The sequence below is a fragment of the Staurois parvus genome, unplaced genomic scaffold (assembly GCF_062004578.1).
Source record: "Staurois parvus isolate SC_StPar_1 unplaced genomic scaffold, SC_StPar_1.0 ptg000365l, whole genome shotgun sequence".
NCBI lineage: Eukaryota > Metazoa > Chordata > Amphibia > Anura > Ranidae > Staurois > Staurois parvus.
In genome coordinates, this window is record NW_028318161.1 from 3,834,770 (window position 1) to 3,853,173 (window position 18,404).

Below are 18,404 nucleotides of genomic sequence, written 5' to 3' on the forward strand. Positions count from 1 at the left end.
CGTGCAACATCTTGGTTCCAGACCAACAAGATTGACGTTATGGAGTGGCCAGCCCAATCCCCGGATCTTAATCCAATAGAAAACTTGTGGGGTGACAAAAATGCAGTTTCTGAGGCAAAACCAAGAAATAGAGAAGAACTGTGGAATGTAGTCCAATCATCCTGGGCTGGAATACCTGTTCACAGGTGCCAGAAGTTGGTTGACTCCATGCACCACAGATGTACAGCAGTTCTCAGAAACCGTGCTTATACAACTAAATATTAATTAAGTGATTCAAAGGAAAGCAAAATCTTCAAACATTTTTCAGTTTATATAGTGAATGTTTGAGTTTGTAAAGAAGAATACAAACACTGCTATTTTTTTGAACAGTCTAATATTCACTTTTCTTAAATTTCTTTAGAGGAACGACAGAACAACACAAATTTGATATATTTTTCTTCATGTTTTGATTTGGAATAGAATGTGTAGTGTTCCCAATGCATTTGTGTGTATGGAAATGAAAGCGATTAGGATTTTGAGCTTTATTCACTTTTTTCAACACACTGCTATTATTTTGAACACAACTGTATATGGAGCATATTAAAGCAGAATTCCTTCCAAAAGGGGAAGTTCTGCTTAAATGCTTTGTCCCCCACTCCCCATTAAGAATTGGCACCTGCGGGGGGGTACCCGATCCCACTTCCGCTGTGATCGCCTAGGCCAGGGGTGGGCAACTGTGGCCCTTCAGCTGTTGTAGAATTACAAATCCTATGAGGCATTGCAAAACTGACAGTTACAAGCATGACGGGACTTGTAGTTCACCAACAGCTAGAGGGCCACAGTTGCCCACCCTTGCCCTAGGCGATTGGAAGCGGAAGTTGTCCTCCCTCCCCGTAGTCTTCTGGGACCATTCACAAAGCACAGCACTTCAAGCATTTGCAGTGAGCCGCAAGCCGTCACAGCTGGGTGCTCACACTAAAGATACCAGCACCAGGGAGAGAAGACGACCAGTGAAACTAGCGGTGGGGAGGACACTGCTGGACCAAGGGACATGGAAGTAGCTGTATTTTAAAAGTCAGCAGCCACAGTTTTTGTAGCTGTTTTTTTTTTTTTTTCCAGCTGGAACTCCGCTGTAAGACCTGAATGATGATATCGGAGTGTGGATTGATAGCAGAGAATAGATGTGCTGGAAGAACTTTACAAGGCTATTCTTTCCAACCCAAACAGAAGTGTAATGTCAAAAAGCTGGTTGAGTTTAATGGCCATAAGGTTATGGGGTCACAAACCTCTGGTGAGTAGGGAATCACTTACAGGGGGGCACAGAGCATGTGTGAAGTTTCAGACAAAAGGAAGCAGGAAAGCTGCAGTATTCAGTTTGGCACAGAACACAGACATGCATGTTTTGTATAGTATTGTGTAAAGACTGCATGAAATCTATGAAATAGAGGTTAAGCAGAAGACGATCTGCTAAGGACACTGAATAGAGCACATATTGTTTAACTTCATACGTTTTATTTGTTAATTTCATGAAAATTGGGTTTATGGTTATCAGTTGTTTTGGAGTCACATATGGTGCATATATGATTTGGTGTGATACACGCAGGAGAGCGCTTTCAATTTTTGATTAAAATTTAAAGGGACCTTGCACAGATTGCAAAAGATAGCACTGCACATAGGCGCAAGTTTCTTTACTAACTGGCTCATGCAAATTCCAGAGAATGCCATCTAACAAAAGAGTCTCACCTTGCCTAGAAGTAGCAAAAAAATGATGCCTCCGGTGTTTTTGCCAATTTTCATATAACATTAGGGCTTACTGAAATATTTTTACTTGTTGGGACATTTCTTTATAAAAGATCAGTGGTGTAATGTTGGAATAAGAACTGTGGGGAGCTTTTGCTTTCCCTATAGGGATCCCAGTGGAAATAACTGAAGAAGATACTTGCATGGTATATTTGGGATGATGGGTAATCATTTATACTCAGAATAACAATGCAGTGATTGAGGCCTTGAAGGCCACAGCCTCTTCCAATGGTAAGGTCATGTATCTGGCCAATCCCATAAGGGACACGGACCAAAGGGGTGATTCAAAACCCTCGACATCCTGCTGTGACAACATGCTCCAATCTTGAAGAACGAGCACTTGATTCAGTCATCGTAAGTGAATTGTCAAGCCGTCCTTCGGAAGCACTTGAACTACTTCCACAGCTTTACTTCTATTTAAAGGCATTTCATCAACCTTACAAAATCAAATACCTAGACAAAGGTTGTCATCTCCTATTTCAGAAAGGATCGGCTTGAGAAGGCTCTGAGACCAGCTTTAATGGCCCTAAAAGGAAGATTGGACATTGCTAGAATAGATAGCCCTTCGAGAAGGTGAATTTAGCAATTTGTTTTGAATGTCTGTACCACATGCTTAATTAATTGTGACAACTTGGTCACTAACATCTTAATCACTGTCTGCTTGAATAAAGCAGGAATCAGTCATTTTCATTCACAACTTCTTTGGAAGAATTTGACAAGGGTTGATTTGCCTGAGAAGGTTCTAAGACTGCTGATTGGCAGAATATATGACATAGTCATGCTTATTCAACTCTTCTTTTGGAAGAGTCTGAAGAGGTTTGTCAGGAAGGCTAGCAGACTGCTCATTAATAGAATAAATAACACCTTTAGAGTGTTAGCCTCATGTGACAACTTGTTAGGTGTTGTCATATTTATCCTTGGTTGCTTGAACAAAGCAGTATTCATGCAATCATGTCCATCCACATTGTCCTCTTTGGAAACTCTGAAGAGGGCTATTGTGCCTGGGAAGGCTAGACAGCTTATCATTGCCAAAGCAGATAACCCTTTAAAAGGGTGAGTGGGAACCACTCCTTTAGAGTGTATTGACAATGTTTATTGAATGTGACATCCTGTTAGGTGTCATCTCTATCCCTGGCTGCTTGAACCAGCAGGAGTCAGTCATACTCATCAGTGTTTTCCCCTTTATAGAGTCTGAAGAGGCTGTTTTGCCTGGCAAGACTATGAGACTTCTAATTGCCAGAACTCCCAACCCTGTCACAGGGCGAGTGGAAACAACTCCTTTTGTGTGTATTAGCCACTTGTTTAATAAATGTGACAACATGCTAGGTGTTGTCAGCCTTATTTCTGGTTGCTTGAACAAAGCAAGATTCATACAGTCATGTTTATCCACATCTTCTCATTTAGAGAGGCTTAAGAGGCAGTTTTCCAAGAAATTAAACCAGCACTCAAATCTTCATGCTTACTAGGGATACAGTAACTGTCATTCACTGAGGTGCAGCCCTTAGAAGATCGGAAAACTTTAGTACTGGTGAAGAAAAGCAAAAACAGGGTGCACTCTTTTCGTGCATTACCATACTAAACCTCGAGTTTATTAAAAAGTATAAAAGTGCATACTCACAAACCAAAGGGGATAAAACAGAGACAAAGTCAGTGGCGACGGTCACAAGTGGCAGGAGACCCTTAATGAGGTAGGCTAACACATTTCAGGAGACACTCCCTTCAGAGCTCTGAAGAAGGGAGTATGTCTCCCGAAACGTGTCAGCCTACTGGCACTTGGGACCATCACCACTGACTCTGTCTCTGTTTTATCCCCTTTGGTTTGTGAGTATGCACTTTTATTGTTTTTAATAAATTGGTGTTTCATCACGATAATGCATGATGAGTGTGCCCTGGTTTTGTTAAAAGGCTGTTTTGCCTGCAAAGGCTATGAGACTGCTCATTGGTAGAAAATATAACCCCTTCACAGGCTAAGTGAATCACTTACATTCATGTTCAGCATACAGTCATGTTCAACTGCATCTTCTTTACGAAGAGGGCTATTTTGCTTTGGAAAGCTACGGGACTGCTCATTGACAGAATAGATAATCCTTTCACAGGGTTTTGCTTGCTACTTAAAGCGGCTCAAAAAATAATTCAAGGCAGTATAAAATAGTTTGCTTAGTAACAAACACTAAAGGGTTAACCACTGCTAAAGGTAGACTGATACTGCAGCATCAAACCTGATTTCACCAGGTGGTTAGTGAACCAAACTTTACCTTGCCAGAGAGCAGGAGACAATGAAAAGGTTTTTTTTTTTTTTTTCCAGAAGAGAAACAAAAATGTAGGCATCTGCCACAGAATTACAATAATATTCTGCAGTGTATACAACCCACCCAAGGGAATTGTTGACATCAAAAGACCTCTCTCTCTCTCTTTTTTTGGCTGAAAAACTAGAGAACACAAACAACTATACTAAAGATGTCCTATACTGCAACAGGCAATGCTGGCTCCAGTAGTCAGTCACAGGCGACTCCTCTACCTTCTCTGGAAAGGATTGTCTTTTGAGGGGGTTGACATAATAGTAAAGCAAACATGAGAAGCCACCAACAGCTAATGCCATGTGTGAACAGACAAAGTATTACTGTGTGCACCTGTTATGCAGAGTACTACCTATGGAGGAGCTCAGGGTATGCACAGTGGCTGCAGGGAGCAAGGCACAATATCCAGCAATGCATTTATTTGGATACAAAGCATTTTTAAAAATTTAGCTCACCCAACATCCGTTATCGGACTGTAAACACTGGCACATGCCTAGGTGAAAGTCCGCAGACACCGCTGCCCACTTCAAGTGGACCCCAGACAAGACTGTTAACCATGACAAGTGCCGCCATGAGGACACACAGTGGGGATCCCTGGATTATGGACAATTTAGCTGGTACACCAGAGACTATGTTCAGCTGGAACCCACACACATGGATGGACAGCCAGCCCTTTAGACCAGCCAGGTAGAGGAGCACACCTAGCTCCTGCACATGGGAGGAAAAAAGAGTAATGCTGAGGCTACAGGTGGGCTCAAATTTATGAGTTAGGTCCTGGAAGCATGTGGGGGGGCAGGGCCCTTTCCCAGCTGTGCCGACATGGAGCTGTCAGGGAAAAGCTTTTTCTGCTGGAAGTGTGGAAGGAGGAAGACCAAATGAGAAGCAGATAGGGCCACGGAGATGAACGAATTCTTTACCTTGATTGAGGTCAGGGAGACCTGGTCAGCATCACAACACCTAATAGAGACACAAGCCATCTTTGTTTTTTGGTTTCATCACACTTCACCTATTTGGATGCTACATTTTCCCAGTTTTTCTTGAATTAAAGGTTTGGCATAGAAGGTTGTAGTGATGCAATAGTGAAGATCTGACAGGCTGGGAATAAAGTGAAATGCTAGTAAAAACACTGAAAAAAAAATCAAATAAACCGATAATTCATTGATCACGGCACCTGAAGGACAATGCCTGCCCTACTTCCATGTTACATAATTCCATAATTACAGATTTTGCCCTAAAAGAAAAGTTGATCATTTTATATTTTGGCGTCATTTCTTCACACACCTATCTTCAACTGGACAACACATGGCAGAAATCACACACGCACAAAGACTTTATACATTGATGAATTTGCTGCAATTAGTCAGTTCTCATGTTATTGTTTGGTGCAACACTGCCCCAACCAATGAGCTGAGGACCGCATCAACCAATGGCTTGAGAACGGAGACCACATAAACCAATGGCTAGAGAACGGAGACCGCATAACCAATAGCATGAGAACGGAGACCCCATCAACCAATGGCATGAGAACGGAGACCCCATCAACCAATGGCATGAGAACGGAGACCCCATCACCCAATGGCATGAGAACGTAGACCCCATCCACCAATGGCATGACAACTGAGACCACACAAATCAGTAACAAAAGAACTGACACCACACCAACCAACGACATGACAGTTAATGATCTGAGAGAAGAACTTAGACGGCACCAACACACCAATATTTCGATTTTTCCCATTTAGCTGCTTGCTAATAGTCCGAATACTCGGCTGGAGAATCAGGGGTCAGAGAAGTCAACTGACATTTGACAGTGGCTGTCTGACCTCCCAGGCTCAGAGTGTCCAGTGTGAGAGGTCAGGAGGCTCGTAGGGCAGGTACAGCACCTCCACGACAGCGACCTTCTGAGCAAGTATTATAGTTATTTTCTAGAAGAGTTTGTTATTCTTCTCTGAATACTTATGAACCCCATAACTCTACTGCCACTGACAATCACTTTAATGACCTGTTACCAATTAACCTCATTATTTGCAGAATTTTCTTCCAGCTCTTCCTTGTCAGAAAAGTTGGGACAAAAGTAAGTGGTACTGAGACGTGTTGCCATCAATCTCACACTAACTGGATTTTTTTTTCTTAAAACACTCCATTTTCTAAGAGTAAACATTTGAGATTTACTCTGTTTTGTGTGATATACTATCACGCAGGGGTGGGCAGCTGTGGCCCTGCAGCTGTTGGTGAACTACAAGTCCCATCATGCTTCTGCCTTTGGGAATCATGCTTGCAACTGTCAGTTTTGCAATGCCTCATGGGACTTGTAATTCTACAACAGCTGGAGGGCCACAGTTGCCCACCCCTGCTATCACGTATTGGACTATTGGTCCCCTATGTGATAGCAATAAAATAATTTAAAAAAAAAATTGAGCCTCCCTACCCACACATACGCAGACATTGGTTTTCAGCCATGTGCATTCTGAATTTTCGGTATCTGTTTTGAACCAGAATTTTCATTTCAGTGCACCACTATTGCCCCTATGTCACCTCTCTCATACCAGCAACATTTAGGCAATCTGAGCACTGTTCATTGACTGCTCTGCCCTCATTGGTGCCAGAGGACAATGGGTACTTTTTGATTGAATTTAAAAGGAATAAAATTCAACCTTTAGATGCAAACAGCCAGCCCCACTCCTTTAATGGTTTTGATCGGAGAACACCAGCTTGTGAAGCATGAGATGAATTTTTAAATGTACACTCCTGGCCATCACATACAGAAAAGAAACAATGATAAAAAGCCACCTGTTTTGGGATTTACTTTGTAACTGGTGTTATAGGATGCAGACAGTTACTAAACACAGGACTTTGGTAAGTACACAGAACGCCAGCCAGCAACAGAACTCTGCTTAAAGTATAACAAAAGGCAAAACATTTTTAGTTTTGGATAGAGTGGAGAAGGTTTGTTTGTGCCCGTTAGGGGGATTCACTCTATTTGTTCTGTTAACCATTATCATTGACAGTAAAGGAAAATCCCAAATTAGGGTTGTCCCCAGAAAAAGAATAAAGAGGAAATCTTCCAATGGTGACAATAGTTCTGGTGACCTGGGGGGCCTCAAGGTATTTCCTTAATTTGCAGGGATTTCTCCTCAGGTCCTGTTTTGGCTATGGGACAGAAAGTAAAGTAAATCTCCCTTATAGGACACAGATGGCAAAATAATGAAAAAAAAATATCTGACGGGCTATAACCCTCCCTTACTCTTTCCAAAATGGGGGAAAAAATGTTTTGCCTTTTGTTCTACTTTAACTATTTGCCCTCCAGAGGATTCCCCCCCCCCCCTCCTTCCCTGACCAGGCCATTTTTTGCAATACGGCGCTGGGTTACTTTGCCAATTGTGCGGTCATGTAGCGCTGCACCCAAATGAAATTTATTTCCTTTTTTTCCACCACAAATAGTGCTTTCTTTTGGTGGTATTTGAGCGCCTGTGCGGTTTTTAAATTTTTTTTGCACTATAAAACAAAAAAAGACCAACAGCTTTTGAAAAAAAAGAAATATTGACTTTTTGCTATAAAACATCAAAACATCCATAAAATTAAAAAAAACAAAATCAAATTTAATCAGAAATGTAAGCCAAAAATGTATTCTGCTACGTCTTTGCTACAAAAAAAAATCCCAATATGTGTTAAGGTGTGCTGACTGAGCATTAGAAGCGCACTGACTGCTTTTAATTAAAATGACTCTTTACACTCTGGGAACTTTCAAATATTGAATCATTAAAAACCAAATATAATTCTCTTGAATGCAGCTCCATGTCTAGAGACAAAGCAGTTACAGATATCTCAAACTTGATGCTTTACAATTACCGAAGGGTTAGAGGTTAAAAGACACGGTCACCAAAAATAACAGAAGATATAAAAAGCACAGAATGCACAAGTATTTTCTTAATGAAATATTTACTGCAGTGTTTTCCTATTCATTTATCATTATTCACTTGTGTGTCTGAACTTGCTTGAAAAATTGGCTATTCAGTTCTCTGGCATGGACCCATTCTGGTTGTCTACAAAAGTGAGGCTTTCATAAGTAAATCTGTTCAGAAATATAAAATATAGATTATACATCCAAGCTGTAGCTTATCCACCCATTCCTGGGTTGCCAAATAGTACTTCAACAGCCATGCTTTTTAATTCCACAAATACCCATCAACTCAACACTCAGCAAAAAACATCAGACCCACTTTTCTGAAGGTCTATAAATGCTTGTGTTACATCTTCCTGTTGATCAGTTCTGCCTGTAGAAACAGCAATGACCCTCTGCCATTCTTCCTACTCCTAGCTCTTTGATCACCCTCCAGCTCCACAGCAGCAGAGCTAAACAGGATTACAGCTTCAAAAAACCTGAAACTTTCCACCTTTCCTCAAGGATATTGGGCATGAACCTGATCCAGAGTTAAAAAATAAATAAATAAAACCAGCACAGTGTAAAGTTAGGTTTACAATTTCCCTGCAGCCATGCTTGCACAGGTACGGCAGCCCAGTTATTTGAATGAGCAGCTGTACCTGTCAAAAACACAGGGAAATGGAAACTTTTCTAAAACTGCAGCCGCACGGAAACCACAGTGCTATGTTTACATACACCGGAAAATGCACCACAGTTTTCAAAGTGTAAAAGGTGCCATTAAGAACTAATAGTACTCCTACAAGTCTGCTAAACAGTGGAGTGTTTTTGCTTCAGGAATGCTTGCAACTTACACACAGTCCAGCACCGCACATATGTGAACCTAGCCTTCCTTTTATTTAAAACAAAACAATTACAAACACCCGCTCTAGCATGTCTGACATGTTTTGTTCATTGACATCAGGTGTCTGGTGGCTTTAACTGAGTTGGAGTTACATTATGCTAGTTTTATTTCAAACTCCTGGACAGTGCAACAAGTTCCTTCACAATATACATGCAGAGGTGGGAACCCAGGAAATTAGAAGTTGCAATCATGTCTAGCTGTGCTGCTTTGGAGCTCAAGAATGAAGAGCTAGAAGGAAGAATACCAGAACAGGGAGGCTGCTGTTTTTATGGGAGGGTTACTTAGAGAAATGATGGGGAGGCTGTAGCACAAACATTTCTAGACCTTCGGAAATGCAGATCTAATGTTTCCACTGAGTGTTGAATATGATGAGTGTGTGTGTAAAGTGCGACTTTTAGAGTACTATTATTGTTTCTCAGGTAAATGAGCATAAAATACATTCAATGCACATGTAAGCTTATAGGAATATTCTCTTTTCCCCAATGAATGCTCTGGTGATAAAGTGTATGCAAACCTAAACAATGGACTTCTCTTATTTGCTCCCATTTGATCTGCCTATAGGCAAATTGTTTTCTTTTATTAGTGTTGGATTGAGTGGAAGATTAGGATCCATTGCATCCATGTCGGGGAGATTCACGATTTACCCTATTTGTCTTGGTGACTGTTATAACCGAGAGTGAAAAGAAATCCCAAATCCCTGAGTTGTCACCAAAAAGCAAAGAAGTCTTCAAAAAGGGAACATTAAATCTGGTGACAACCAGGTATTTCCTCTCACTTCCCGTTTCTGCTATGGAGCACAAAGTAAAGAAAAATCTCAAAAAGAACATCAAGTATATAAAAAAAAATAAAAAAAAAAATTTGACAGCGGTTGTAATCCTCCCTTACTCTAATCCAAAATCTAAAACACTGTTTCACCTAAATATACATTTTAAAGTATGTTTGAGAAGTGCCAAGCCAAAAAAAAAACCAAAAAAAAAAAAAAACACCCTTTTTATATAATATGGAGAAGAGAAAAGAGGGAAGTGTTCTCTCATAGGCTGGCAATGCTGCTCTTCCAAGGACAGGAAATGTGTTACTGACAATATCACCAGTTGAAAATAAAGAAAACGAATGCAGCCAACACATCTAAAGATCAGTAAGCTGTAATATTACATTTATGCTTATGGGTTTAGATATGCTTCAAGAACAACAAGCCAAACAGTTCACATGCTGCTAAATGGTTAGCACTTCCACCTGGAAGTACTAGGGTCGTTGGTTCGAATCCCAACAACAGCACCACTTGCCTGGAGTTTGCATGTTCTCCCTGTGCCTGCGTGGGTTTCCTTCCACACTCCAAAAGACATGCTGGTAGGTTAACTGGATCCTGTCTAAATCGGCCCTAGTATGTGTATGTATGAATGTAAGTTAGGGACATTAGATTGTACCGCTCCTTGAGGGCTAGGGACGTGTGCGTGTGTGTGTATATATATATATATAAATAAAGCGCTGCGTAAATTGACAGCGCAATATAAGTACCTGTAATAATAATAATGCTGCCATGTGAACAGATAAAAATCGTTTGCTATGTGATGAGTTGCAAAGCTCAAATAGGTTTTAAAAAAAATACTCAGCACCACTGAAAACCACCAATTTTGCAAATACATTTCAGCGGTCTCTTCAGATTCTGGTTATTGAGATTCAGCACAAACATGATGTTGTTTTGTTAAATGAACACCATTTATTTTAATACTTGCAGTATTTGATGAATGCTGCATGCAGTCAATTTAAACATTGCATACTCCCAGCAATAATGCACATGCTTGATGTATTAGCTGTAAAGAACGTTTAACAAACCACTTAACTATACATAATAATAAACAAATTCCAATGGAACAGGCATGCACTAAACTAAATAATGCACAAATTCCAAAGGAACGAGGATACACTGAACTGAAATAATGCACAATGGTTTTAGATGGAATATGGGTAGATGTGTATCAAACAGATGTTGGCATTAGCACTTCAGAAATAAAACAGCATTGTTCTGTTTAATGCTTAAATTTTTAAAACTTTTATTCCCAGTTCAGGTTAGCAGCCTCAATGTTATATTTCACATATTAAAACATGAACCAGACCCCTTATATATTCATGGTCAGACAGTTGCAAATGCAGTTCTTAAGCTGGCAGCTATGTGTATACGTGAATCATGAGCAAGCGTCATGTCAGACAGATTGTCTGCGACACATTAACAACTGTGCAGTGACAGTGCGAAGATTAAGTAGGGAGCTGCAGCTACAAAAAGCTATACATTTTAAACAAAGTGATTTTTTTTATTTTAACAAGCATAGACATTTGTTATATTTCACAACAAGATAAATAATCCAAATTTAAACTAAATCAGCAATTTCTACAGTATGCCATTAAAATGGGCCTTCAGACATACAGAATGAGAAAAACCTGACAAGTGTCTATTTACACAAATCCTAAGGTGAGTTTACAGAACTAGGTTATCCTTGGTCATTTACCAAGATAAAGACATTTGAACACCTCTGTGGCTATCCTATCCCTTCAGTGCTGGAAGGAAATGCTTTGCGTCCCCCTCTCCTCTGTGTCTATTAGGTAGGAACACCCCACTCCATCCCCTGGAAGAAAATTCACAAACAAAAATATTTGTGCATCAACAGATCAACTTTTGTTTTTTTAACAAAATAAAAGTTTGGCTTGGTATATGAAGCAGACATTCGCTGGACTTCATCTTAGTAAAAATTTTCACTGCCACAGAAAGTACATCCAGAAAGCAAGGCACAACGTGCTGAAGCAGGAAGACCCTAAACTGGACGTAGGAACCAGATTGTTCTATTGAAAGATGCTGTCCAACCACTAAAAATCATTAATGTCCTTTGATACTGTGACCAAAGTTATATGACCATTACTTATCAATTCTAAAAAAAACAAAAAAAAAAAACACAAAACAAAAAAAACAAACAAAAAAAAGTTTAAAAATATTGAAGCTAGTATTTTAAACATAAACCTCTATAATACACTAACTTACAAACGCTGTCAGTGCGATCTACTACAGAACATATTGAGCAGGCCTCAATAATTTATAAGTGCTTAGCACAAAAGACTGACAGGTGCTATTATGGTACCTTTTTCAGGTTTGGTATTGTTTTCTAAATAAATGAGCTTATGCTTCAGAATGTCATGCTAGCAAATTATAAAACAAATCATATTGCATTTGGTTAATATTACATTTGTTTATATACCAATGCCTCCAGCTGTGCAGTAAGCAGACTCACAGGGAGATCTGCAGATGTCATGTTATTTTCACCTTATAAATTCCAAAAGTCAGCAAACGCATAACCTAAAACAATAGAAAATACGTAAATGATCCTTGTAGCATTTAAATAACCAAAATATCTTTGTGTGTGATATTTGAGGTACACTTCCACTGGGTCAATATTTTAATAAGGTTAAAGTCAGGAAAAGATTTGGCAACCACAACTAGTGTAACTTGAGCATATGAACTATTATTATCTGCTTATCTGGTAGTGCTGTCATATAGAGTTATGGTTGTAAAAGTCAAAGTTCAAAGCATATTGGGGCAAATCGTTTGGAGGCAGGGACAATACACAGATTGCAAACTGTATCTTTAAAAAAGAAAAACCTTTTTTTTTTTTTTTTTTTTTTAAATTAAATGTATAAATTTCAAAAGTAGCCTTAAATGTTGCAAAGTCCAGCCACCCTTCAATGTAGAAGGGGTCTTCAGATGAATCTTTCCAGCACTGAAAGTGAAGCCTGGGCTCCACTACAGGTTGTAATTGAAGTCTGTCTTTGTAATTCAGATTGTAAATAAAAGCAGTATCCTGATTTAATTTTCTATGTGAACCTTCTTCTTTTACATGTATTCTAACATTTGGTGAGGGAAGAAAATGAGATCTGCTTAAATTCGAAAAAAAAAAAAAAAAAAAAATTAAAAAAAAAAAAAAAAAAAAAAAAACGACATCTCACTCCAAGCCAAAACCCTAGTTTAAGCACCACTCAAAAAGTGGCCATAAAAGCATCTTTTCCCCCACTGCCCAGCCTAGAAATACTAGCCGCTTAGTTGACAGTTTTTAGCAATTGGTTTAAACAACACTTTCTCTGTTGCCCGATATCAGAACAGCTCGGCGACAGATTGGGCATGTTGAGTTCTCAGAAAGCCAGCGATCAATACAGTGGACATGGTACTCATGAGAGCAGGGAAGTTTGCGCAGCTTGTTCCCTTCTGTGTACTCTGTGATGCACACACTACAAGTTTTCAGGGCATCATTTTCACCATAATTTCGGGTAGACAGGTTGTCAATTTGTTCTTTGGTGAGTCCTCTTGGCTGATCATCATCATCCTCGTTAAGAAGGAAAAACTGGGCCAATCTGAGAAATGGCAAAGAACCACTTTCTTCAAAGGTCACAGATCCTCTGTTATTACGGATCTCCCTCCTGCTTCCAGAGGTTGAAACATCATTACTTCCATTATCAGCTTCCATGGGAGGGATTGGAGGGATTGGAGGGATGGGAGGGTTGGGAGGGTTAGGAGGCTCTACTGGCTCTGGTGCAGGTGCTCTGGGAGGAGTGGCTGCTGCTGCTGGTGGTGCTGGTGGTGCCGGTGGCGGTGCTGGTGCTGCTGCAGCTGCAATGTTCTGCATTTCCACTCCAGCAGCTACTGGAGGAGAACCAGCAGCAGGGGTTCCAGGCTCAGCATCATTGTCACTATACATGAAGTAACTTAGCTCCCCAAACCCAGTCATTATCTGTCTCAGCATTGTTTGTATAGCAACAGAGGTGGTCTCGCTTAGGCCAGTGTTCAGTATTCTACGGATTGGAATTCTGATAGTACTGACATATGTCCGGACACCGGCACGTTCAGACCTTGAGAAAGTACGTCGAAATCCTCCTCTTTCACTCTCATATGTAACTGTGTTGTTAGGGGTTTGAGAACGAGAGCGTGTCCTATTTGCAATGCTGTCTCTTTGTCGATATTCCCCTGGGCGTACCCGCCTGACCTGAAGATCTAAAACTATAGTCGGTGGCCTCTGACCAGTTCCTGTAGCCTCTGCATTTTCTTGAGTCTCTGCTGGAGGGGGCTGTGGGGAGCTTCTTGTCTCAGAGTTTAAAACCACAGTGCTTGCATTTGGAGGATCAGCAACTAATGCCTGTTGTCTAGATGTTACATGTTGCCTAGTTCTAGAGCTGCCCTCGGTCTCAGTTGCAGAACTGCTCAGATATGCAGTCACAAGCTGTCTGGTTCTAGAGCTACCCTCTGCTTCAACAGGCGAAGGTTCAACAGTCTGTGAGGAATTATGCTGAGCCCTTCGAATAGGTGTTTCAACAGCTGGATTCAAGGGTGATCTGCTTCTGTCATATCTGGACCTGATCCTTCGCTGCTCTGGGCTTCTGCTTCTTGCTCTCCTTTGACCTCTTTGAGGAATAGGCTCCTCTACAGCAGTTTCGCTAGTTGCCACAATTTCAGGTTCAGTTTCCACCTCAGGTTCTGGTTCAGCCTCACCCTGATTGGTAAGTTCCATACTTTCAACCCCAGAGCCTTCTGACTGTTCACCAGGAGGCAGATTTTGATTAACGGTACTGCGATTCACATTAATTTCCAAACTAAACCGGAAATCTCCACTATTTGGATTTGTTCTGCTAACTGCTCTCCATGATTGGTTGCCACGTTGTCCACTCCTTGTCGTGTTTCCAGTTTGTCGCACTGAATTTAGCCAGTCTATTATAGAATCTCCATTAGAAGAGTCTTCCGCATTCTCACCTGTAGAATATGAACATAGAGGAAAATAAATTTTAACATGCCATCAAGAGAAAATACAACCTACCAGTTAATCATTTGTGCAACAAACCTGCAATAAAGCTATATTTTGTACAGTACCTACATATAAAACTTCACCTTTTTTGTCACACACATATGAAGGGCTCTGAGAAAGTATTGACCATCCATATCTATCAAGAAAACATTCATCTCTAATCAACTACGTCCATCCAAATAAATCCAGTACAAAAGACACTTTTTATTGTTTTCTCTATTATTTACACTACTATAACTCTTCTGTTATGATTGCTTTGACATTGTTCCTGAGTTGACTGCCAGGATAAACTCAGTGTTTACTGTTATTTGTAGTTTAGTGCCTTATAGTCGTCTGGTTTTAACAGTTATGCTGCCTTTCGTGATTTAGAGAAAAAAAAAATGTATACTCACCTAGGTGGATGCAGCATCGAACTGATGGTGCATCTGTCACCCGCCGGATTTGCACTGAGAACTGAGAGATCAAACACCACTGGTTGCTCAGTTCTCAGCATTCTGTGAGCAGAGAGCCAGGGACTGTTGGTCTCTGGCTCTCTTCTCTGCATAAACACCAAAAAGAGGGGGGTGCTGTGTCTGTTAATGAAGTCAAAGAAAGGGATTTTACGGTAACAAAAAAAATCCAGTTTTCTGTAACGTTCACTGACAGACACTGCTCTTCTGATTCTTGAATGTAGGGATGTCCCAAAGCAGTGCCTCAACTAGGGTTAGGAGAACCAAAAAAACAACTAGAGAGACCAGGCAAACATGAAAACCAAACAAACCCTAAAGTAGCAAAAAAATCCCAAGAAAACCGAAAAAAGCCATGGAACCACAGGTCCTAGCAGGGAAACACATCTTTACTCCTGTACACTAGGCAGAAAAAACTGGATTGCCTATAGCAGAAAGGGGGTTTTATAACAGCTAAGACCGCCCCATGGGAGGTGCTTTGTTCTTTTCTGCCTAGTGTCCTACTCCTGTAGACGGCACTACAATTCTATGGTCAAAAATTAGAAGAGCTGTATCTGTTAACAAATATACAGTGCCTTGAAAAACTATTCATACCCCTTGAAATTTTCCATATTTTATCATGTTTCAACAAAAAATGTAAATGTATTATATTGGGATTTTGTGTGATAGTCCAACACAAAGTGGCACATAATTGTGAAATGGAAGAAAAATGATAAATGGTTCTTAATTTTTTTTTTACAAATAAATACATGAAAAATGTGCACTTGTATTCAACCTCCTTTACTCTGATACCCCTAACTAAAATCTAGTGGAACCAATTGCCTTCAAAAGTCACATAATTAGTAAATAGAGTCCCCATGTGTAGTTTATTCTCAGTATAAATACAGCTGTTCTGTGAAGCCCTCAGAGGTTTGTTAGAGAACATTAGTGAACAAACAGCATCATGAAGGCCAAAGAACACACCAGACAGGTAAGGGATAAAGTTGTGGAGAAGTTTAACGCAGGGTTAGGTTATAAAAAAAATATCCCACGCTTTGAACATCTCACGGAGCCCTGTTCAATCCATCATCCAAAAATGTAATGAGTATGGCACAACTGCAAACCTACCAAGACATTGCCATCCACCTAAACTGACAGGCCAGGCAAGGAGTACATTAATTCTGGAGGAGCTGCAGAGATTCACAGCTCAGGTGAGAGAATCTGTCCACAGGACAACTATTAGTCGTCTACGCCACAAATCTGGCCTTTATGGAAGAGTGGCAAGAAGAAAGTCATTGTTGAAAGAAAGCCATAAGAAGTCTCGTTTGCAGTTTGAGAGAAGCTATTTGGGAGACACAGCAAACATGTCGAAGAAGGTGCTCTAGTCAGATGATACCAAAATTGAACTTTTTGGTCTCAAAGCAAAATGCTATGTGTGGCGGAAAACGAACATTGAACATCACCCTGAACACACCATCCCATCACCACCATGAAACGTGGTGGTGGCATCATGTTGTGGGGATGCTTTTCTTTAGCAGGGACAGGGAAGCTGGTCAGAGTTGATGGGAAGATGGATGGAGCCAAATACAGGGCAAATTTAAAACCTGTTAGTCTCTGCAAAAGACTGGGGCAGAGATTCACCTTCCAGCAGGACAACGACCCTAAATATACAGCCAGAGCTGCAATGGAATGGTTTAGATCAAAGCATATTCATGTGTTAGAATGACCCAGTCAAAGTCCAGACCTAAATCCAATTGAGAATCTGTGGCAAAACTTGAAAATTGCTGTTCACAGACACTCTCCATCCAATCTGACAGAGCTTGAGATATTTTGCAAAGAAGAATGGGCAAAAATGTCATTCTCTAGATGTGCAAAGCTGGTAGAGACATCCCCAAGACTTGCAGCTGTAATTGCAGCGAAAGGTGGTTCTACAATGTATTGACTAGGGGGGCTGAATACAAATACACTCCACACTTTTCAGATATTTGTAAAAAAAATGTGAAAACCATTTATCATTTTCCTTCCATTTCACAATGATGTGCCACTTTGTGTTGGTCTATCAAATAAAATCCCAATAAAATACATTTACATTTTTGGCTGTAACATGACAAAATGTGGAAAATTTCAAGGGGTATGAATACTTTTTCAAGGCACTGTACAAGAAACATTTTTTTTTAATCTAACATAAAAAGAGGAGGAGTTAGAACTTGTCAGGTATTGCTAAGACCCATTTATTGTTTTACAGACTACAATTTGAGTTTAATGTAAATCAGTTCTTTCCATATGCAGAATGCCTAAAATGGATGTGTCAATGAATGCTATGTTCATCATGTTGTTGTGTGGGCTTAAAAGCACAAACTAATGCCAGTCATTAGGAGATAAGAGGTTGTCAGTCTGCAGAATATGCCCATCACTGCTACAGAAGGACAGTGTAGCCATTAGTGTCAGAGAGATGTCCATCAAGGTAGCGGAATTTGTCACACACTGCTAACAGCTACTGGGAATGTTTTCTGTGTAGTGGCAGCAGATCTCACTGGTTACATGGGTACTGAAAAGCGAGGGGTGTGTTCTGTAGTTCAGACATAACTGGGGAGTGTAAGTCAGTTGTCTTCTTGAGAACAGAGGAAGAATAGAATGTGTGTGGTGGAGGTGCTCTCTCATTAGGAGTGTTTTATTTAAAGTGATACTAAAGTCTTGTTTTTTTATGACTTCTTAAAAATAACAAAAGATTGTATACTTACCGGCTCTGTGCAGTGGCTTTGCACAGAGCAGCCTGGATCCTCCTCTGCTCAGGTCCCCCCTCCAGCGCGCTTTGCCCATCCCTCGTCGGGTGCCCCCATAGCAAACAGTTTGCTATGGGGACACCCAAGCAGGTGCATTCCTGAGCCACGGCTCTACATGTCCATTCATACACAGAGCCGTGGCTTACTCCTGTCCCCTCCCTCTCCTGATTGGCTCACTGGCAGTGATTGACAGCAGCGGGAGCCAATGGCTGCTACACACAGAAGGTTTTTTTTCCCCTTCATGCATAGAATGCATGAAGGTAAACAACCTTGAGACTTAAGAAACACTGCGTATTCTGCTCCACTAGTGAAATAGTTTAAACTGTGAAAAAGGAATCTGAAAACACTTAAAAGGCTTTTTTAATGCAGGCTATAATTTGAATGCCTTTGACTATACAGAATAGGATATACTATATGAATATGAATCCCTTTTTAACATCATACAGTAATACCTCGGTTTACGAATGCCTCGGTAAAGTAATTTTCGGTTTATGAATGAAAA

At 40.4% G+C, this 18,404-nt stretch overlaps 1 protein-coding gene across 2 annotated transcripts in view; it reads right to left on the reverse strand.

Annotated features, from left to right (window-relative positions):
- Positions 1-10,894: 10,894 nt before the first annotated feature.
- The window catches only part of RLIM (ring finger protein, LIM domain interacting), a 35,651-nt gene continuing 28,141 nt past the window's right edge, over positions 10,895-18,404 (reverse strand). For both annotated transcript variants that reach the window (XM_089685206.1, XM_089685207.1), the window contains exon 4: positions 10,895-14,642. In XM_089685206.1, the coding sequence (XP_089541332.1) occupies positions 12,967-14,642 (1,676 nt within the window). In that variant the 3' untranslated portion in view covers positions 10,895-12,966. The remainder of the gene's footprint in view (positions 14,643-18,404) is intronic.